At 36.3% G+C, this 22609-nt stretch overlaps 3 protein-coding genes across 5 annotated transcripts; all 3 read right to left on the bottom strand.

Moving 5' to 3' along the window:
- Nucleotides 1-2136: 2136 nt before the first annotated feature.
- On the bottom strand, nt 2137-3645 carry LOC107011187 (ethylene-responsive transcription factor RAP2-10). The gene has a single exon (XM_015210581.2). The coding sequence runs from the start codon at nt 2935-2937 to the stop codon at nt 2437-2439; it is 501 nt and encodes a 166-aa protein (XP_015066067.1). The 5' UTR covers nt 2938-3645; the 3' UTR covers nt 2137-2436.
- A 3625-nt stretch (nt 3646-7270) lies between these two features.
- Nucleotides 7271-22171, bottom strand: LOC107008629 (U2 small nuclear ribonucleoprotein B''). 3 transcript variants are annotated; one of them, XM_015207742.1, is made up of 10 exons: nt 21729-22171; nt 10676-10738; nt 9861-9945; nt 9703-9771; nt 9387-9459; nt 9118-9166; nt 8558-8640; nt 8399-8468; nt 7660-7742; nt 7271-7557 (listed from the first exon to the last, which is right to left on the bottom strand). In XM_015207742.1, the coding sequence occupies exons 1-10, from the start codon at nt 22032-22034 to the stop codon at nt 7512-7514; spliced, it is 927 nt and encodes a 308-aa protein (XP_015063228.1). In that variant the 5' UTR covers nt 22035-22171; the 3' UTR covers nt 7271-7511. The 3 variants fall into 3 exon arrangements, with proteins under 3 accessions (XP_015063228.1, XP_015063227.1, XP_027770644.1); XM_015207741.2 differs by having other exon boundaries at nt 9387-9462; nt 21729-22105; XM_027914843.1 differs by lacking the exon at nt 10676-10738 and having other exon boundaries at nt 9387-9462; nt 21729-22156.
- On the bottom strand, nt 11161-15604 carry LOC114076138. Its single transcript, XM_027914844.1, has 2 exons — nt 14729-15604; nt 11161-11344 (listed from the first exon to the last, which is right to left on the bottom strand). Exon 1 carries the CDS (start codon nt 15314-15316, stop codon nt 14771-14773), a length of 546 nt encoding a protein of 181 aa, XP_027770645.1. The 5' UTR covers nt 15317-15604; the 3' UTR covers nt 11161-11344; nt 14729-14770.
- Nucleotides 22172-22609: the final 438 nt, after the last annotated feature.

Below are 22609 nucleotides of genomic sequence, written 5' to 3'. Positions count from 1 at the left end.
GTTTCCACATGCTGACAGTGATAGTTTTTTTTTTTTTTTTTTAAATTCAGTTTGACAGGTGGAGTATGAGCTCACTAGTCTCAATGTGAAAGCATCTCTATTCACATTTCGCACTTCACAATTGATCAATTGCCTCTTTTTTCGAGTATTACTTTTGTAAAAAGGGAGACTAATAGGAGGTGGAGAATACAAATCAATCTCTCCATTTACACCGGATAAAATCCTTATCCTCTATTTATTGTCCACAGTAGCAGTCCATGATGCCTTTTCTTCTAGGTTAAAGGGGTAGGCACATGTATGGTGCTCGGAGGAGACATTCCATTGATCTAGCTTGGCATGTAACTCGTTATATTTGGTCAATTCAGAAGAAAAAAAAACATTACTGCTCCCTGGTTCCTACACAATCCATGCTGATTGCAGCATTTTATTTTTGAATATTTGACCTTATTTTACTAAAATTTTTATGGGACACAGGATACCTTGTCAAATTTACTTACATAGTAACTATATTTAGATTTGATCGAATAAAACTTGAATTTGATGTCACTGGTAATCATACAGACATGTCAAGTGAACATCTAGTGCCGGGATAAATAGATGTTATATAAAGAAAAGTTCCCATTGCGAGTGCATATGTGACAGTTTTGATTTGACAATGGAGCTTATCTCTGTAAACAGAAGAGAGACTATGGCAGGCAAGGGGGAATGGCTGGTGGCCCATAGTCTCGTCATCAACCTTTGTGATGATTACGGTTCAGGAGAATTATGGAATTCAGCTAAGGTACACTCTTGTTTTAATTTGAGATATTATTATTTTTATTTAGTTAACATATCTTGTAAAAGATGGAGGATGTCATTGTATCCTTTTATGTTTCTCCTTTTATAATAGTGGTGTCCTAGCCAATCTGTGGACACCTCAACTAATTTCATGGGACATCTATTGCCTCCTACCAAAAACAGTATTTCATAGTTAGTAATTATAGTGGTTTGAGAGAAAGAACAGTAATCACCTCATATCGTATTTTTGTCTCCGATGAGATTTGAATCTACGACCTCATTGACCATTTAACCGTGTCTTTAGGTGCTCATATCCTTTTCATGGTGAATTCTGTTCTATGTCAAAAAGTTATAAGAACCACAGACAATGACTTCAATAAAACTTCTTTCATTGAAATGTTCTAAATACTGAAAATGAGTCGTCCCTGCTACAACAACTAGCTGCAAAATACCATCTAAATAGTATTATTGAACAAAAATATCTAGTTATCTCGATATTTTTGTGAGTAGAAGACAATACATATATGACAAAATAATTGAAGTAGGCATAAATTAGTCTACATTTTTGTTTAGAGTTAGCAAAACACAAAATCACACACTACCCACTTGCACCACACTGAAGCCATTGTAGGGACAGTGTTGTTCCCTCATCCTCACCCTTTAGGCGGCCCTCTCCAAGTGGCCGCGGCAGTTCCCCACTTGAATCCACTGGTCTATTCTTTGGCCTTTTTGGTGTTGGATAGAAGATAATAATTTCGAAATAGAAATATGAAATTAATTTAATTATAGTTGATTTAGAATATTAGCAGCTAATTTCAAGATAGCTCCCACACTCAAATGGTTAGGTTAGTTGTATCATATAAAAGATAAAGATGGTTTATCCCATAAGGTCATCTCACCACTGTACCAAACGACCCTTACAGTACTAATGCGATCACAGTACCCCAAAGTCGATTTAAAAGTTAAATTCCAGTCCTGTGATCAAAATCTAGAAAGTAATGGTCTAGGATTAATCATAAGCCTACGAGTTCAAATCTATTCCTAAATTTCGAATCGATGCTCAAAACATAAAGTTTCAATCTCTTGAGCCTAAGACATATAAAATCCATAAAATCTTTTCCTCATCCACTATTCCACTATAAAAAATATTTTTAAAAATAAATAAATAATTGAGTACAAATAGTAACAATTTAACGCATAATTCCCTTTTCTGTCGCCGCCACACACGCTCTCCTCACTCAATCATTTTTCTCCAAATAATAAACAATTGGTTAGTCTTCAAGATGACCAATATGCATACTCCATCATTCACACTAACATTTGTTTCCCCCACCACTAAAAGACCCCAACCAAGCAAAAGTACAAACAGAATTGCGATTAGACAAAATAATAACACAAACCCCCTTTACATCTTACAACATCAAAACTGTTCAGCTGATAATTTGTTCTTAAAAATAAAGTAAAATTAAAGAAAGAAAGAGGTGATAGTTTTTTTTTAAGAATATAACAATCCTAGGCTACCAAGCTACACAACCTGGAGCGGCGCTTGTATTCTTACCAAAGCACTTCCTCTTCCCCCAACCAAGAAAAAGCCAAAAAATAATTAAAAATTACACTAGTACAGATACTGTTATTGGTAATATCGATATTAACTAAATATTACCAGTAATCCACTTCTGGATCTTCGGGCTCGGGCTTCAAGTTTAAATCGGGCTTCTCTTGAAACCAACAAGGCTTCAATTCTGAGGGGCTTGCCGTCTCAGAGTGCACCTTTTCCTCTGTATGGTTATGATGGGTTGCAAGCGAGTTCTGTACAGCATCTACTTGAGCACCAACTTCTATGGCTTTTTTACGAATCGAAGCAGCAGACAAATCATTAAGCCCACCATCACCAACTAACAACTCAGGAAAATTCAATCGGGCCGAAGGGCCTCTTAGATAATAGACCGCCGTATCATAAGCCCGCGCCGCAGCCACCGGCGTTGAATACGAACCCAACCAAATCCTCGAACGCTTGTTGGGTTCTCTAATTTCTGCAACCCATTTTCCCCACTTCCTCATACGAATCCCTTTATAGGGCTTTTCGTTCTTTCTCTTCCCACCACAACAAACCCCTGAATTTGCAGCAACTCCACTTTGACCCCCACCACCTATCTCCATCTTTGACTGTGTAATTATTATTATGTGAAATTACAGGGACTGAATTACAAAATTTTTGTTTCCCTGTAATCTAGAGCTAAACTGGGAGAGAGAGAAAGAATACCCATGAAAAGGCAAAAGCTGGAAGTGAATGAAGAAAAAGGTTATTGTGGTAGCGGTTGTGGCTACTCTACGTTGATTTTCTTAAAAGCATTTTTTTTTTATAATTATAATTATTATTTCTAATAAAAGACTCCTCAAAAGAAAAGGAAATATGTTGAAAGCACCGACACAATCAATAATAATAATAATAATAATAGTAATAGCAGTAACTTGCTGGATAGTATAAATATTGTAAGTTATTTCTATTGGTCCTTTTTGTTTATTCAACAAAAGCTTAGCTGCTCGTACCTCATAAGATATGGTGGTAGTTGGCCATCCGCCATGTTAAAAGCTCCCCAAAATCCTCACAAATTTCACCTATATAGCCTATAGCTAGAGATGTAGGTGTAAATACCCTCTTCTCTCTCTTCGATTTTTTCTCTGTATTTGGAATCAAATTTGCATACTAATGATGGGGGATGGCGTATTATGTGAGCTAAGGGAAATTTAGAGGGAATTCAATAATGGAAAAGCAGTTGTCATTTGGTTCAGTGGTGACGACACATAAATGGGATTTTCTAAACTATATAAAGATGATTACAATAATTCAATGAAATTCTTTTTTTTAATCCCATGGAAATTTATTGTCGCTATCCTTTTAAGGCAGATCCAAGGATAAGGTAGGGATTTTCGGAAAGTCCAATATTATATTTATGTTAAAAAAAATTAATTATTTAGATGGTAAGTATTTCATACTTTTTAAAAAAATTTATTATATATGAAAATTAACAGAAATTTTATCCTTTTAGATTTTTTATGAATTTCCAGTAGATAAATAGAAATTGATATTTTAGTTATTAATGATTATCGTAGGAATAGGAATTTATGTTTTTTAGGGAATTAAAAACTGTGGTGGGAGAGTTAGGTCGGTGGTCGGTGGGTTGGAATAGATAATGGTGTGAGTTGGAGTTACAAAAATACCCCTGTAAAAGCAATAACGATATTTTGGTGGAATGACAATGTTGCCCTTATCCAGATAATTTTGGCGCCTTATTGGTGTGGTCGGAGATTCCTATGCTTCAAAGCTGAATCATGGGTGTACTACCCACTCTGTCTCCCATTTGGTTCCAGGGAAAAAGTATTGCTACTTGTTGTACTTTCTCTTCTATTTTCTATATATCTCTCTATCCATATGGTCTTAATATATGCTCCATAATATATACACTTGTTCTTTTTAAATTGATTTTATAAGAATTAATTATGATACATTATAAATTTTTAAAAAAAGATATTAGATTGGTAGGGTGATGTGTACACCGTTCTACCGAGCTTGAGAGTTAAATTTGAACTCAAGTGAATTTTAATATCTTCACGCCACAAATATTAAGTCATCCTCTAATTTTGTGTTTAGTGAATTTCAAATTTTTATATATACACACACAAAAAAAAAAAATTTAAAATCTTATATATAGAGTATAACTTTTTGTTTGAGGGGGGTTTCGATCTTAATCTTCGCCCCTCCTTAATCCGTCTTTATTTGTATAGATAGATAGATTGTTCCTGAAAAATCATCACCTTAAGAAATTATGTGTAAAAAAAAAATATAACAAAAAAATCAATTAAGAAAATGAAATTTAAATAATTAAAATGTAAATTTAAGAATTCTTGGACCTTTATCACCCCAAACAATCGCTTATTGTTATCTCAAAAATTTCATGATGTTAATTGTTATGCATGTTAGTGCGCAAACATTCACGATATATCTTTCACAAGATACATCTATAGCTCAAAAAGTTAAAATTAACAAAAACCCAGTTCAATAAAAACATCAATGCATGACACTATTTTTCTCGATTTATCCTTAAAAGTTATTAGTCTTAAAAATATAAATTTGTTCAATATAAAAAGACTAAAAACTTTATCATGTTTATTTTTCAAATTAATTAATCAAAGGAAATTAATTATTATTCATTTATTAATCAAATTAATTAATCAAAATAAATTAATCTTTGTCCATTTATTAAAAATTTGACTTCATGAAAATACTAAATAAAAGTATAATAATAAAATTTAAAAGCATAAATTCACAATAGTTTTTTTAGAAGCGTAAAACCTAGAAGACATATAAATAGAAATGGAATTTCTTTATCGTCCGTTTGCATTAATTGAATCAAACGAAATGTTCACTCTATTACCTTAAACATTTTTAATTTCTCTTTTTAGTATAGTAGGGGAGAACTGATTTTTTTAGTTCACGTCCATTTTCTTTAAAAAATTATGATCCTTTTACAGTGATTAAAAAATCTTAATTTCGTATGGTATTATATCATTAGATATATAGAGTTAACACTATATTAATGGTCACCCTAATTTAGAGCCCAGGGAGGCTGTGCCTACTAATACTATCAGAGAATATTACACCACCATAATATATTTTTAAAGTTATAAATTGATATATAATAAAAATGTTTAAATAAGAATGTAATTTATAATACTTTTCGTATTATTTTTAAATATTTTATTTTTTTTATTTAAAATATTAAATTAATGTAATTCATTTTAATTTTAAAATTAATCAAATTGACTTTAAAAAACGTAACATGACAAATAAAAATAAACGAACAAATTTTATACTATATATTTTTCAAAATTGAATGTTTGCCCCTGTTCCAAAAGGCTAATGATGGACTTAATTAAATGCTGAAAAATATCAACTAATATTTTACTACCGCATCTGCTAGGATTTGATGATTTTTTTTGTTTTGAAGTGAATGTCCCATTATCTAGCTCCAACAGCCCCACCTATTTTTAGGATTGTTTTTTCCTTTCAAAAGTTTTATACAAACACATATTATTAAATTTAAAAAATACTGTGTAATCACGAGCAAGATTAATACATAACGCCCAAAGAGTACTAATTAAATCAAACAAATATTGGAGCATTTTCATAAAATGACTCTCTAAGTTTATATAATATGATCAACACAACATATGATCCACCTAACTAGGGATTGATTAGGTAAAACAAAGAATGGTCAATACAAGCACGCTCACATGCAACATAGACTAAACAAAGAAAAGTTTGGGCCTGAAAAATATAAAGAGTAAAACTCGCCAATAAATTACCCAGAAAGAAACAATCGGTTTAAAAGGTAATAAAGTAAGTAGTGCTATCAAATAAAGCAAGCCAAAATTGACAGCTAAAGTAAGGAGGACGAACCTAGCCTTTTAGATACAGATTTAATTGAATTTAATAATTTTTTTTTAAGAAATCTGTTCGATATGTATAATTATTAATTTCAAATGCATAATTTAAAGGAGTGGATGATTTTAAACACGTAAGGTTCAAAATCTAGCTCCGTGTCCGACTGAAGTGTGAAATTTAAAAGAAAAGTATAATGGGAATTGTATTATGTGTGACAATTTGACTTTAATGTTCTGTCCTCCTGCCTACAAGTCAAAAGATGATTAGTATTGATACTAAAGGATTTGGACATGCATGAGCAATGATTGATGGGTTAGTTGTATTTGGTCGTGTGCCTTTGAAACTAGTCACCGCAATGAGTGCGAAAACATATTTTCCAACTCAAGTAAATGAGATATTTGTTTTAGTTTTATTGAGTATGAAACTTTAAAGAAAAATAAAATAAATTAAAGATATGTATAATTTTATTGTATTAAATATGCATTATTGAACTAAAAAGTTACTTATCGGATTAAGCAAACTGTAAAAGGTAATAGTAGAAATATCTTGTAAGCATTGGAGGCTATCATGTAGTATTCCAATTTCCATGCATCTAATTTACTTATGCCCTAATAATTGACAATCTAATTCAGTGCATATTCAAAAGTAAAATGCTTATCAAATTTTCTTACAAAATTGAAGGTTTATTTATATTCATAACCGCCGCTCATGTCAACATTTAATATTTCAACCTAATACTAGCCAAACCACGTGGGCAGTAGGACTGACATGACAACTTACAAAAAAAAAAACAGCTATAAATATTTGTGAGGAGCATTTGGAGTAATATTTTGACTTCTGTAATGTAAAATAATAAGACAGAATAAACTGCACTGGGACTTTGATTTGATAAACTTTTTTCTAATACTAGAAGATATCACATTTTGGAAAAGATTTAACTTCTGAGAACAAATCAAACTATATAGTATAAATATAGTTAGGTGCAAATGACAAATGCTCCTTAGTCCTTAGTTGATGAGACAATATAGAAAGGGGACAGACCGCAGCAAAAGGGAAAAAGAAGTAACTTTCACATAGAAGGAAATATTGAAGAACAAACTCTTGACAAAAGAAAAATGTCTTAGTTCGCAGTATCGATCTCCAAAACGAATAAAAAAAAAATCAACATTACATGCGAACAAGAACATAATAATTTAACCCATTCTCAGTACACAACCAAGCAAATGATATATTGTTGTTTGTTAATGGCGTTCGCTCGACTGGATCTTTGTTGTAGTCCCCAAAGCATTTACCTTGATTTCTTACTACGCAATCCCATCCGTGATTTTGCATATCTATATATGTCGTCAAGGAAAATGATAATGCAAAAGCAGAAAAGACCAAAGAGAATAAAGGGTTAGGGTTCACGGAAACCAAAAGAATTGATGGAAGGATACTCCAGTCGCATCCCCTCTCCAGACGAAGAGTGTAGAATGGTCCCTTGAAGATGACTCAATGCCTCGGTTGAGCTGGCAGTGTCCTGGAAATATGGCTTGTACATATTAATTTCAAATTTGATCTCTACGTATTCGAGTATTTGAACTTGATATACAGCAGATTATTTAGACCTAGATGTTGTACCAGACCAACAGAAGACAAACACAATTGTGGTAATAGCTACTGCTTCCAATAGTTGTACCCATTGGCACCTTCCCCACCAACTCCTTCTATTGGGTCAGGGTAAGAGTTGTATAGGGCGTTAGAAGCACTAAATTCCTTCATAAGGGAAAGACAACTTTATCTAGATAAAGGATCGGTGAAATCTTGGGTAGGATGTTCTGCAATCAAACAATTACTTCAATGAAGATGCAACAGTCGTCCTGTGCTTAATGTTTTCTTGGAAGAATGTAACTAGGAGATGCATATGAACCTCCAAATTAAGATTGCTGAGACTACAGGATAGAACATGTACTCGATCCTTGTTAACTGGCTAAGGATTTTGCTCAATGAAAAAGGGGAATAATGAATCAAAAGAGAAAAAAGAAAATGGTGTTAGTTTAGGGATGAAGATGCACTTACAAAAATAAAAGACATCTTATCATTATCAAAAAACAGATAAAAAGATGAAGGACGTGCAGAAGATGTGTGCGAATGAGTTGAGCAACTGCCACTTCAGAAGAACCGAGTTAACTTTACCTGAAAGTCCACAAATGCAACAGGAGCTCCATACGTACTCTGCATCTTCAACTTTAAAAAACCCCGAAACCTGAAAATGTCAAGAAAGCACATAACCATCCAGTATACCAAGTACTTTAGTCGTTAGAAGTTAGAACGAAAATGCAATCTTATCAGAACCTTGAAAATACTTGAATCAGCTCTTGCTCAGTACAACTTTGGCCCAGATTAGCAATGAAGAGTGTTGGACATGGATCAGCTGCCTGTTAAATTTAGGGTCACTAGTGATCATTACCTTACCAAAAAGAAACTTTAGAATCGAAGACTGGGAGACAAATTAAAAAGCTGAATTTCTAGAAGAAGATGCAATGTTTGCACTTATACCAGAAAAAAATTGGAAAGCTGTCGAAAGTGCTTTGATCTTAATGTTATAAATCATAACTTATGATGATACAGATAAACTAATCGTACAACACCTCCAATTTACACATGTTGATTATTTTATCAATCATCGGATTCAACTAGGACTTCAAACACATGCTTGTCACCTGATATGTAACTAAACAGAGCCATAAAAATTTGGATTTCAAAGAAAAATGCCTGAAAAGTCAGCAAAGATATTTTTCCGAATAAATGCTGAAATTATAGATCAAACTAACAGAACAACCAACCAAATTAGCAGCGATTCAGATAGGCTCATTCAGAAGAACAAACGATGGACCATGTATCAAACACCTTACCTTTTTAGAAGCAGCTTGATTCCCAACTCTACCATCAAACTTTCCCAGACTGAATCACCAAACAAAAAAAATTACAATTTGGAATAGAGATCACACACAAGATCCATACAATACTAAGATTCAATACCCTAACTTCACGGAACAAGGAATAAGAGAAACTATTTCTATTTGGCTCTCAACCTTTCAGCTAGAAGTACAAGTACTTGTAGCATTCTTAGTTAGAAGGAATCAATTGAATAACAAAAATGTGCTTAAGTAGTGCAGATGACCTTTGTGTAGGTGGATAACCAATTGTGTTGTAAGCAGAATTACCCATTCCAGGCATGTGAATGCTGCCAAAACCTGCTAGTGCCCAAGCGTGCAAAACATGTGCAAAGTGAGCATTTAGATAAAATGCTTTGCAGTGACTGACGAGCAGTTACATCCTTAAATAACATCAAACTAGTTAAAACATTGACCGGCCTAAAAACATCACAGAAGCAAATTGGTTCATATGTAGATGACACAAACTTGCATATTTTCATGCATGTATCCTACTAATTCGAAGGGAGGGAGTGTAAAATGCTATAAAGGCAGATATTATACCAGAACCACTGTCTCTAGAAATAGCAGCAGAACCCTTAATCCTCTTCTCTGATACTGACCTTCCATCATCTGTGGTTTAAATCAAACAAATTTGTGACGGTCTGAGGAGAACTAATTCCATTCATTTAACAAACAAAAGAAATTCACTCGCAACAGACCTGGCCGTAACCTCTTAGACCTTGAATTTGATTTAGCAAGCTCAATGTACAATTTGGAATCTTTCTCAAAGTCAAAAACCATTCCCTGGATACATTTGGAATCAAAGCAATTAGACTCCTTCCTAACATCATTAATCAATTAGTTAATTAACAAATTCATGAACAAATACTGTGAATGAAGGAAGAAATCTGTGCCTATATATGTCTAACGCAAAAAACTGACACAAAAAAGGGATTAGCTATGCACTGACCCTCATTCTTTCAGTTTCTTCATGTTTCAGGCAAGGTCAACTTGCACATCTAACAGAAGAGAACTAGCTCTCTAAAACATAGAGTAATACTTGTCAAGTGCAAAATAAGATGACATTAGATGCCATTCCTCTCACGTTAAACTTCATTCAATTTTGAGATCATGGCAAAGATTCAATCTCAACATTCTTCAAGCCATTCTCCTTTAAAGTTCGGATTGTCCACAGCCACAGCATTATTACTAAGCATCCACTATAAGAAGCAGAGGACAACTACAGTCATCATTCTTCTCTCAAGCGTGTGTTCATCTTTTGTATAAGGTAATGTGCAATCCTCAAATGCTCACCCTTCTTAAGTATGATGTCGAAACATAATGCCTAGTACTCAAAATTGTGGAAGGTTTACTCACGTTAAGTAAAATGAAATTTAAAAGTATCTTTGTACTTTTTTCCTAAAAGATAAAAAGTAAAACTTGTGGCCCTACATGGTTACACAATTATCCAGACCATGGACATTGGAATAGGAAAGAAGAAATCATTTATTCAAATATCAGAAAAGGGCCTTACATTCAGTTCATACATTGCCACAAGTGCTGAATGCTGATCTGCAAAGACGGCAAAAGCAAATGGCTGACAGAAACCAAACAATGTATCAGACGTCCTTAGCAGAACAGTTGTGTCAAACTTACATAATATGAGAAGACCAAAGACAATAGAGTAAAACAACTAGAAGAAGTTCAATTGTAGATTCAATAACATTTTATAACCAGAAAATGTGGTTACGAGAATGTCACGACTGGAATCTAGACCCCAGACGAGACCGACGTCGTTGACCTCTCAGAGGTCGCAAACAAGCCTATTTACGTCATCCTTACTTTACATAGGTTAATTTTAGCGGAAAATTTGAACTTTTTGTCTTCTTACGTCATGCTAAACATTTTAAACTATAGGCGTTCACAAATCAACCATCTAATATAGAAATAATCAAATGAAAGAAATAGTTCGTAGCTGCATTAAATATGTACTTGCCAAAACGGCACCAATACAAAGTCTGACATGAAATGGGAAATGAAACACTAGTGGAACATGCTCCACTAGCTAAAGCCTACATCTAAGCTAGATAATAACAGTAGACAGCCTCGAAAGCATGAGGGTCTACCAAGTCCGGATGAAACCTCCACGCCCGGATAGTTGCAACGTCGTACTGTAAGATCTAACGTCCACCTGTGCCTGTACCTAAAAGTAGATATTTGTATGGAATTAGTACACACTTGTACTAAGTATGGGTATATGCAAGCACACACCAAGGACATACATGAGAAAGAACAGTTCTTTCCTAAAAACATGATTATGGAAAGTCAAGTCAGTGGACTTGCCAAATTGAGATTAGGAAAGTTAGTGAACTTTCCAAATTTGGATTAGAAAAGTCAATGGACCTGCCAAATTTGGATTTGGAAAGTCATGCCATGAGTGTAACATGCATCATCAAACTTATCATTTTGCAAACAGCATATAAGATTATTTCACATATTATCACATATAGAACATAACATCTTTCATATCATTCATTCATATGCCATGAGACCTTGGAATCATGGACTTAACATTAAGACTTTCCAGAAATGAGGGCTCAACATATAGGACCTCAACTAGGAAGTCTGCTTTAGCAAACACAGAGTCTGTTTCGTCCATTCATACGTACTCCATTTCATTTCATTCACGGGCCAGTGTAAACACCAGCTATACCTAGGATGTAGTTTAGGACTTTCATCGGGTTCGTTGTGCAATGACCAAGAATGACCTAATGTCGTTACTTGAATCTAACTCACCGTTTGATTATCTTATCGTAACACCTTTGGTATCATTCATTTCATTATGTGCATTTCATTATGTGCATCATTTGAGGCTGGCCTCCTTCATTCATTGGGAACTTTAACTTTAATCGACATAGATCATGTGAGCATCATGAAATCCAGTGTCTCTCCCGCACCGAAAAGAGGTGGAATCACCGGCCAAAGTGACTCAATAACACACGCTCTCAACATGTCCTCCAATGTCTGAATGGTGCGCTCTGCCTGCCCATCTGTCTGAGGATGAAAGGCAGTGCTAAGCTTTACCTGCGTGCCCAAGCTTTTCTGGAAAGATCTCCAGAAATGTGAAGTAAACTGAGCTCCTCTATCTGAAATGATAGACAAAGGAATCCGATGCCACCTCATAATCTCATCAATGTAGAGTCTCGCATAATCCTCTGCTCTGTAAGTAGACTTCACAGGGATAAAGTGGGCAGACTTAGTTAATCTGTCCACAATAACCCATATGGAGTCAAGCTCCTAGTCCTCGGAAGACCAACCACGAAGTCCATATTAATGGCCTCCCACTTCCAAGTCGGAACCTCAATACATATTCTGCAATGTCCTTCATGCCATCCCACCAATAAATCTGCTTAAGATTATGTTACATTTTGGTGGAACCAGGATGTATGGAATATCTGGAACCATGGGCCTCTGCCATAATCCTGGTCCGTAAATCATCCACATCTGGTACACACAGCCTGTCCTGGTATCTAAGTATGTCATATATCTCCCAAAGCGAAAAACTCATTTATTTTTAACAACACTGAGTCCTTCAGCTCCATCAACACAGGATCAAGATGTTGGCCCTTATTGCCTTCAACTATCAAGGATGATTCAGAACTAGGGTGAACTGAAACACCCCCACTAGTAGAGTCAACCAACCGCACACCCAGTCTGTGTACCTCTTTTGCCAACTCCATCTTCTCGTCCTCAATGTGGGTTGTACTCCCCATGCTCATCCTGCTCAAATTATCAGCCACAACATTAGCCTTACCTGGATGGTAGTGCACATTCATTTCATAATCTTTCAACAGCTTTAACCCTCTGCGCTGAAGTAGATTGAACTCCCTCTGTGTGAACACGTACTGGAGACTCTTATGATCCGTGAACACATCCACATGACTCCATACAGATAATGCCTCCACAGCTTCAATGCAAACACCACAGCTGCCAATTTCAAGTCATGAGTGGGATAATTCTTTTCATGAACCTTGAGTTGTCTGGAAGCATAGGCTATCACCTTACCAGCCTGCATAAGAACACAACCCAAACCAACCATAGATGCATCACAATAGACCGTGTAATTCTCGCCACACTTAGGTAGAGTAAGCACCCGGGCTAAACTGAGTCTGTCCTTGAGCTCCTGGAAACTCTTCTCACAAGTCTCCGTCCATTCAAACTTAGCTTTCTTCTTCGTCAAAGCTGTAACTGGGGCAACAATGGAAGAAAAGCCCTCCACAAACCTGCGATAGTAACCAGCCAATCCCAGAAAGCTACGAATATCGGTGGGAGTAAGAGGTTTTGGCCAGTTCTTAACAACTTCAGCCTTCCTGGGGTCCACTTCTGCACCTTGATCGAACACAACATGGCCCAGGAAGGTCACTGATCTCAGCCAGAATTCACGCTTGCTAAATTTGGTATACAATTGATGCTGTCTAAGTACCTGCAAGGTTAGTCTCAAATGTTGTTCATGCTCTTCCTTGGTCTTAGAGTAGATGAGAATGTCATCAATGAATACTATGATGAAAAAGTCAAGGTATTCACGGAAGACTCTGTTCATGAGGTCCATAAATGCAGCAGGTTCATTCGTGAGACCAAATGACATAATCAAGAACTCATAATGACCATAACGGGTACGAAAGACTGTCTTTGGGACATCTCCCTCCCTAACCCTAAGTTGATGATACCCTGAACGAAGATCAATCTTAGAGAAGAAACTAGACCCTTGGAGTCGATCGAACAAATCATCTATTCTGGGAAGTGAATACTTATTCTTTATAGTGACTTTGTTGAGCTGCCGATAATCGATACACATTCTAAGGGTCCCATCTTTTTTCTTTACAAACAACACTGGAGCGCCCCACGGGGATATGCTCGGCTGAATGAAACCCTTATCAGTGATCCTTTAACAACTCTTTGAGTTCTGCTGGAGCCATTCTATAAGGAGGAATCGAGATTGGTTTAGAATCGGGTTCTAAGTCAATACCAAAGTCAATCTCTCGAAGGGGAGGGACTCCGGGCAAATCTTCAAGAAATACATGTAGGAACTCATTCACTACGGGCACTGAGTCTATGGAAAGAATGTCATGATTTAAATCATTAACACTCACAAGATGACATAGTAACCCCTTGGACATCATTTTATTGGCCTTAAGATTTGAAATCAAGGGATTAGGACGACTCGAATTGTACCCCTCCCAGACTAACTCTTCTTCATCAGGGAAGTGAAATCTCACCACTCTACTACGACAGTCCAAGCAAGCATAACAACTGTGAAGCCAGTCCATGCCAAGAATAATATCAAAATCATGCATGGGTAACTCAATCAAGTTTGCACACATAGTCTTACCACTTACAACTATTGGGCAATCCTTGTATACCCTATCAGTTTTTACATTTTCTCCTAAAGGCGTACTAACCACTATAGGATCATGCAGAACTTCATGTAGTATTTCAAAGGTAAGGGCAAGCAAAGGAGTCACAAAGGAAAGCATAGACCCTGGATCAAGTAAAGCATAAACAGAAGTTGAGAATACTTGCAGCATACCTGTGACCACATCAGCGGATTTCTCCTGCTCCTTCCTGCCCTTCAGGGCATAGAATCTGTTCCTCTTGGGAGGCTCGGCGCTGCTGCACTCTGTGGGTTAGGCCTAGACTGAGCATTACCTCCAACCTGACCTCTGTTATGTAGACAGTTTCTGACCATGTGTCCAATCTCACCACAACCGAAGCAGGCATTAGTGCCCTGTTTGCACTCTCCACTATGAGCTTCGCCACATTTAGCACAGTTCTTCTTAGGACGCTGCAACTCACCTCCATTGCCCCTCTTGGGTTCAGGTCTGCCTCCTCTACGTGTTGTACTCCTCTGAGGGTTAGAATTACAAGAACTCTGTTGCCCCTTCTTGAACTTGGGCTGCTCACGGACGCCAAAATTGTTTCTGTGGCCTCCATGGCTGGGATCTGCCTGATCTTGAGGCCTAGGCCTCCTAACATCACGAACGCCTCTCCTCTTGCGGCTGTCCTCTACCTGCTGGACATGCACCATTAACCTGGAAAGGTCCATATTATCATGGAGCATCGCAGACCGACACTCCTCCTCCAGGTCTCCATTGATTCCTGTGAGGAACATGATCATCTCATCCCTGCTGTTAGAAACCAGGGAAGTAGCATACCTGGATGATTTCAACAAAGTTCAGTATTCTCCCCATTCTTGCTATTAAATATTAGGAAAAGTAACATACCTTGATAGCTTAACAAACTTCAGGGAATACTCCCTGACCGTCATAGAGCCTTGTTTAAGGTTGATGAACTCCTCAAGCTTGGCCTCCCTCATCTCTCTGGGGAAGAATCTCTCCAGAAATGTTGTCTTGAACAGCTCCCATGTGACTGGCACTCTACCTAAGACACGGCTATCTTGCCACATCTTGCATCAAGTCTGTGCAACATCCTTGAGCTGGTAGGAAGCCAGCTCAACCTTCTCAATATCAGTAGCCCCCATAGCCACCAGGATCTTATGCACCTCGTCTACAAACTCTTGAGGATCCTCTGATGTCTTAGCCCCTGTGAATATAGGAGGATTCATCCTCGTGAAATCTCGCAGTCTGTCAGCCATGCTGCAAACCGGTGGGATCTCCCTCCGAGCATTCTGCCGGTTGACTTGGGCAGTCATAGCATGAGCCTGCATCGTGATGGCCTGTGCCATTTGGGCTAGAGATGCCCTCACCTCAGCATCAATCAACCCAGCGGGGTTAACTGGAATGGCCACTCCTTCAGCTGGAGCCTGGGGTGGATTCTGATTACCCCTAGCTGCTACTCCTCCCCTCCTCAGACCCTTAGTTCTCCAATTGTTCATTCTCTAAAAACAACAAGGATTGATGTTAGACACGTTCATAACACCAAGAATTCAGACATTAGGAAAAGCACGATAGGATCAGAAGAAGGGAAATTTTTCCTATGCATCATGCAGCCTCTAACTCAGGATAGTGGTGCACTTCACTACCATAACTTAGAAACTACTCAATGTGGTTGATGTGAACTCACTATTCTCAGAATTTAACCTAGTGCTCTGATACCAACTTTGTCACGATCGGAATCTAGACCCCAGACGAGACCGGCGTCGTTGACCTCTCAGAGGTCGCAAACAAGCCTACTTATGTCATCCTTACTTTACATAATTTTAGCGGAAAATTTGAACTTTTTGTCTTCTTACTTCATGCTAAACATTTTAAACTTAACATTATAGGCGTTCACAAATCAACCATCTAATATAGAGATAATCAAATGAAAGAAATAGTTTGTAGCTGCATTAAATGTGTACTTGCCAAAACGGCACCAATACAAAGTCTGAAATGAAATGGGAAATGAAACACTAGTGGAAAACGCTCCACTAGTTAAAGCCTACATCTAAGCTAGATAATAACAATAGACAGCCTCAAAAGCATGAGGGTCTACCAAGTCCGGATGAAACCTCCATGCCCGGATAGTTGCAACGTCGTACTGTAAGATCTAACGTCTACCTGTGCCTGTACCTAAAAGTAGATATTTGTATGGAATAAGTACACACTTGTACTAAGTATGGGTATATGCAAGCACACACCAAGGACATGCATGAGAAAGAATAGCTATTTCCTAACAACATGATTATGGAAAGTCAAGTCAGTGGACTTGCCAAATTGAGATTAAGAAAGTTAGTGAACTTTCCAAATTTGGATTAGAAAAGTCAATGGACCTGCCAAATTTGAATTTGGAAAGTCATGCCATGAGTGTAACATGCATCATCAAACTTATCATTTTGCAAACAGCATATAACATATTTCACATATCATATCACATATAGAACATAACATCTTTCATATCATTCATTCATATGCCATAAGAACTAGGAATCATGGACTTAACATTAAGACTTTCCAGAAATGAGGGCTCAACATATAGGACCTCAACTAGGAAGTCTGCTTTAGCAAACACAGAGTCTGTTTCGTCCATTCATACGTACTCCATTTCATTTCATTCACGGGCCAGTGTAAACACCAGCTATACCTAGGATGTAGTTTAGGACTTTCATCGGGTTCGTTGTGCAATGACCAAGAATGACCTAATGTCATTACTTGAATCTAACTCACCATTTGATTATCTTATCTAACACCTTTGGTATCATTCATTTCATTATGTGCATCATTTGAGGCTGGGCTCCTTCATTCATTGGGAACTTTAACTTTAACCGACATAGATCATGTGAGCACCGAAAAGAGATGGAATCACCGGCCAAAGTGACTCAATAACATGCTAGCGTATATGGGAATTTAACCCCGCCAGATACTTATATTGGCAGTATATGTTCAAAGACTAGGAGATGTATGGAGACCCATACCCGATAAGCCGGACAGTCTCATCTCATGAGAGTTACGTGAACCTTCGCCCTTCCCGAAAGAAGATATTACCGCTCATAGTTAGCCTATCGGTGCTCAGTATAAAGTTCCATTACATTCAAACTCATACATCATGGAAGTTGACTTCTAGTATGAGGACATCATAGCTCAATAGATGATTTCTCATCTCATCATTAGTATTAAGTGTGTTAATCTCAATACTTTCATTAGAGTGTTCATAGAGACTGGTCTCTTCATTAACTTTACCCTCTCATAGGTGAGTACGTTTTAGTAACATTTATTTAGGCTCATTTGAGATTGCTCTCATCTTTTACATTAGCCTCATATCATGTTGTCACCACATTCATTAACATTAGCACATTTGCTCTTCATAATTACTCACCCCTTTTTACGTGAATGTTCATTTCATCATATGTCAATGCACTTGGCCATTTAGTGTGTTTCACACTCTTACTTAACCCTACTAGGGTTTCATCACTTCATTTTTCATTTCATCATTTCATTGTTCATTTCGTCATATGTCAATGCACTGGGCCATTTAGTGTATCTTCCACTCGCACTTAACCCTTCTAGGGTTTCATCATTTCATTACATACATCTTAGATTCACTTATTTTTAATCGTATGCTAGACTTATGGATCTATACATACAATCTATGAGGCGTCATTCATAGTTTATTAAGTGACTCAAATCTTCCTAAGATTATGTAGTACAAGACTTATGCATCTTGTGTTTATGTCAAGATATTGATTTTGATCTTTAGAGGCAGCATTCATTAAATATTTGTTTACGTATGACTCATGTGTCAATACGGAATTGGGCAAGGGAACCCGATTACGAATCCCTTGAACAATACCTAATCTTATTTTAAACTTGATAATTGCATTTTTCAAATTTGGGAGACCCTAGTTCGATTCCCATCAATCCCATAATATTTAATTTTTTGTTCTCCTCCCCTTTTTTTCGTTTTAAGGCAAGGAGGTTGTGTGTTCATTCCCCCACAAGCTCATTATTTTTCTTTTAATTTATCTCTTAACTTTCTCATCCATTCAAGAGGTTGTGGGTTCGAAACCCCACAGTCTCACCCTAGTTCTTCTCATTCTGCCAAGAGGTGGTGGGAACGAATCCCACTCCTCTCATTATTTTTATTATTTTTTAAAATTTCTCTTTACTCTCTTGTTAGGCCGAGAGGTTGTGGGTTCGAATCCCACACCTCTCATTCATTTATCTTTTCAGCTTTCATGTAGTGAGGTCTTGGGTTCAATCCCCACTAACCACACATGTTTAAAATATATTTTTAAACCTCTCAACCTCAAGTATTCTAGCCTAAAATTCCATCACCAAGTGCTGGAAATTTTACCAAATTTTCTAGCCTTTATTTAACAACATACATACGTTCGTTTTGAGGTACTTTCACAATTCGTTTAACACATTCATAGGTGTAGATTCATTGTTGTTTTAGCTTAGAATTTTTCCACTTAAGATCAGTCACCTTACACTTCATTTAACACCACAATTTGCACACCTTATGCACAATAATTCCAATCATCAAACAAGCCATTTTAAGACTTCAAATGGAGAAAAACAAACATTTTACACATTGCACCACATCATTTTTGGTTGACATCATTGAACATGCTTACTATTTCCAAACATAAAATCATAAGGAACATCATATTTCACACTTAGCTACCAGCAACCATACCAACAACATGATTTCTAAACTAATTTAGATTGAAATCAGAAGGAGACTAGGAATAAGGAGTTCAACAATAAAGGGAACACCCTAGTTTCATATGTTGAATTTTGTAGAAAGAAATTTCTCTTGAAGAAAGGATTCCAAGAGAGAAAACCCATACCTTGTTGTAGTTTTCCACACCTTCCAAGTGCTGCCCAAAACCTCCCCTAAACCTTCAACACAAACCCGTCGAGAAGATGATGCAAAGTTTTCGTTTCTTAAGTTAACTTGCTTGTTTGTATTTATTTTTTTTTTAAGTTCTTTGAGTGTAAAGAACTTTTGATTCTTTTCTAATGTTTTTTTTTTTCTGTTTTTGCAGCAAAGAAATCAAAATGGATGAGAGAGAGGGGTTTAGGTGTGTGAGAGATTGTGTGAGATAGTGCCCCCTTAAAACTAGTTGGCAAGACTTAGTCAATTTAATTTAATAATTAATAATTAATAACTACAAATCTAATTTATTTTAATCAATACGTGAAAGAACCATTTTACCCTTAATGAATAGATTTTAATTAATAAATAAATCACCTTAAGTATTTATCCTATTCATTTTTTTTAAGATTGTTACAGAGAAACCCTTTTACTGCACTGTCCAACAAAGATTAAAGCTTGCATAGCCATAGCCAATAATACTAGCAATATCACTTATAATCGTAAGGTAAACAGATAATTTATTAGTTGAAGGAATTTTATCCTATGAGAAAGGTAGCAGCATCTTTGCTGCTCGGGTTCACAGAAGCACCTATATAGTTTTATCTCCACCTATGCAAACTGAATGCCATACCCGATATTCTTCAATATCTCTATAAGTAGTCTACATATGGAACTTCAGCTGTACTTTCAAGAATTCTAGGTTTCTATAAGCTATGTGAATACACCTTGATTTTGCAATCACTAAAGCACTGTTGTAAAAGGTGATCGTCTCGTCGCCAATGGCGAGAGGCGAACCTTAATCGCATATTAGCTTTATGCGAGGCAATCTTCAAATGGGGACACCATGGCGACAAAGGTGTTGCATTTTGTATTTGGTTAAAGAAAGGCGACTAATTTAGGGTTTTAAAAGTTAAAGGTAATTTTAGGATTTTTTTTTTTTCCAAATTTACATGGTTGCACTCTTAGACTACGACTGCGACTCCAACCAGTCGACTAGACTTATGGGGTGACCAACCAAACTTTTCCGGCGACTTCAAAAGTCTAACCAATACGCATTTCTTCTTACAAATCCTTTTTATTCTTCTCTTCTTATAATTTATTCGTTAGATTTCTTTTTTTATAAAGGTATTCTTTAGATTTCTTTTTCATCCTCCTCCTCCTCCTTCTTCTTCTTTAGACAACTCTACCTCTGTTTGTTTTCTTTCTCACTGTTTTGACTTTTGTTTTGTTTTCTAAACTATTTTTTATGTACTATCTATTTTCAGTTTTTGAATTGAAATATTTTATTGTGATCCATGATGACTTCATAGGGGCCTATGGCCTAGACGTGGCAAATATGACTGATCCACTTGATATTATTGGCCGAGTAAAATGTTGGAGAGTTTTAAATGGAATCCAGGCCCAATTAGCTAGTGTTAAAAGGTCTAGGGATCAGAAAGAACGGTTACGAAAATTATGTCGAAGCTTTGGCTTCCAGTTATCTCTCATCCCCTTTTTCTGTTCTGGTATCTCATCCCCTTCTAGTTACTTCTCCTATGTAATCTATCTGCAATTAGTATGTTATTACTTTATTCTGCGTATTATACATTGTACTTTGTATTCAGCGATAACAATATATCAATGTTTGTATTAGAAATCGGGTTTGTTTAATATTTGCTAATATGTTATTGCTATTGAAATTTTGATTAGAAATATTTTAATTTTATGGTATTAATTGGCACCGCACTTCAAAAAGTTGAGCTCCTCACCCGCTTGCCTTGCCTCCGTTGTGGTGAGGAGCCTCTTGTCGCCTTTCGACATCCAAAACCCTGCACTGAAGGCTCATCTGTGTTTCCTAAAACTATGTGAATCGAACTCCACTACCTGCAATATTCTTATTAATTTTAACAAAATAATCAAATTTTGAAAGTCTATCCTTGTTACATTCAACATTTGACTTCCATTAGCGAAATACAATCTGCCGTGTCAGATAGTAATCAAAAAGACATCTCCAAAAGCAGAATTTCCACCAGGAAATACAACCGAAGCTCTTTCATGGATATTTCTTTCTCTCATTTTCTCATATGACAACTGAATTGTGCTTGGAGTTAACCAATACTATATAATCATACACTTTTTGGTTATATAAAATAAAATTCCGTTCTATTCACACTAAATACCTAGCTATTTGGGATTGTTTATAAAGTATAAACCCTCTATATCCAATTCGCTCTAATTGAGCCCAGTTAAATGTGTATGACACTTAAATTTGAGCCAATAAATGTACATACCTGAGAATTACTAGAAGTTTGGCTACGGAGATGAGAAGATTCATAGCCTGCGAATTCTCGAAAGAGGTTGTAAATTTCTCGAGGCTTGACATCTTCAGGGAGCCCAGCAATGAAGAGAGTTCGAACATCTTCGTGCGAATCCTGAGGATAAAGAGGAGGGGCGGATGGATGGTGGGGCTGATGGTATTGCGGAATAGGAAGTGGTTGGACCACCACCGGCGGCAGCGCGTGAAGTGTGGTGCCAGGCGGCGGCGGAGGGACTGGTGGTGGTGGAGTTTGATAATAAGGGTATTGATAGCCGTCCATGGAGAACACTGCGGAGACCAATTAGTGCGTCGGATTTTGCCCTATTTTGTGCTCCGTGCTGCTAGACCGGCGATAACTTCTCTAATTTGGATCCCTTGATTTTATAGGTCTTTTAATTCTAAATCTTTTAATATTAGCCATTTTTCATCCTAAAATAACTTGTGTTCTTTTTGTTTTATATGTTATGTTCTTTTAAAATTGTTCGAAAATATCCTCTAATTAAGATGTCATTCAATTCTGAAAACTTATTAGACAAAAACTAAGTTGGTTGACTATGTTTTCTTAAAAATTGGATTAATTTTTTTGAAAATCAGGTTAATTTTTATTGATTTGTGAATTTTTATTTAAAGAGAGATATGAATGATAAGTTTTGTAATGATAGGAATAAGAATAATTTTATTTTAACGGTAATATATAGTCAACCAATAAAGTAAAATTGAGATTTGAAATTATCTTTTACCCTTTTTTCCTAAAACTATTGCAATGGTTATGAATGTATTAGTATTTTTTTTAAAAATATTTACGAATGGAAAAGACAGATAACTTACAGTGACATAAATATAATTTTTTATCAT

Source organism: Solanum pennellii, chromosome 2, assembly GCF_001406875.1.
Source record: "Solanum pennellii chromosome 2, SPENNV200".
In the NCBI taxonomy this organism is placed as follows: domain Eukaryota; kingdom Viridiplantae; phylum Streptophyta; class Magnoliopsida; order Solanales; family Solanaceae; genus Solanum; species Solanum pennellii.
The sequence above is the reverse complement of the archived record's forward strand: the minus strand, read 5'-3'. Positions and strand labels throughout refer to the sequence as shown.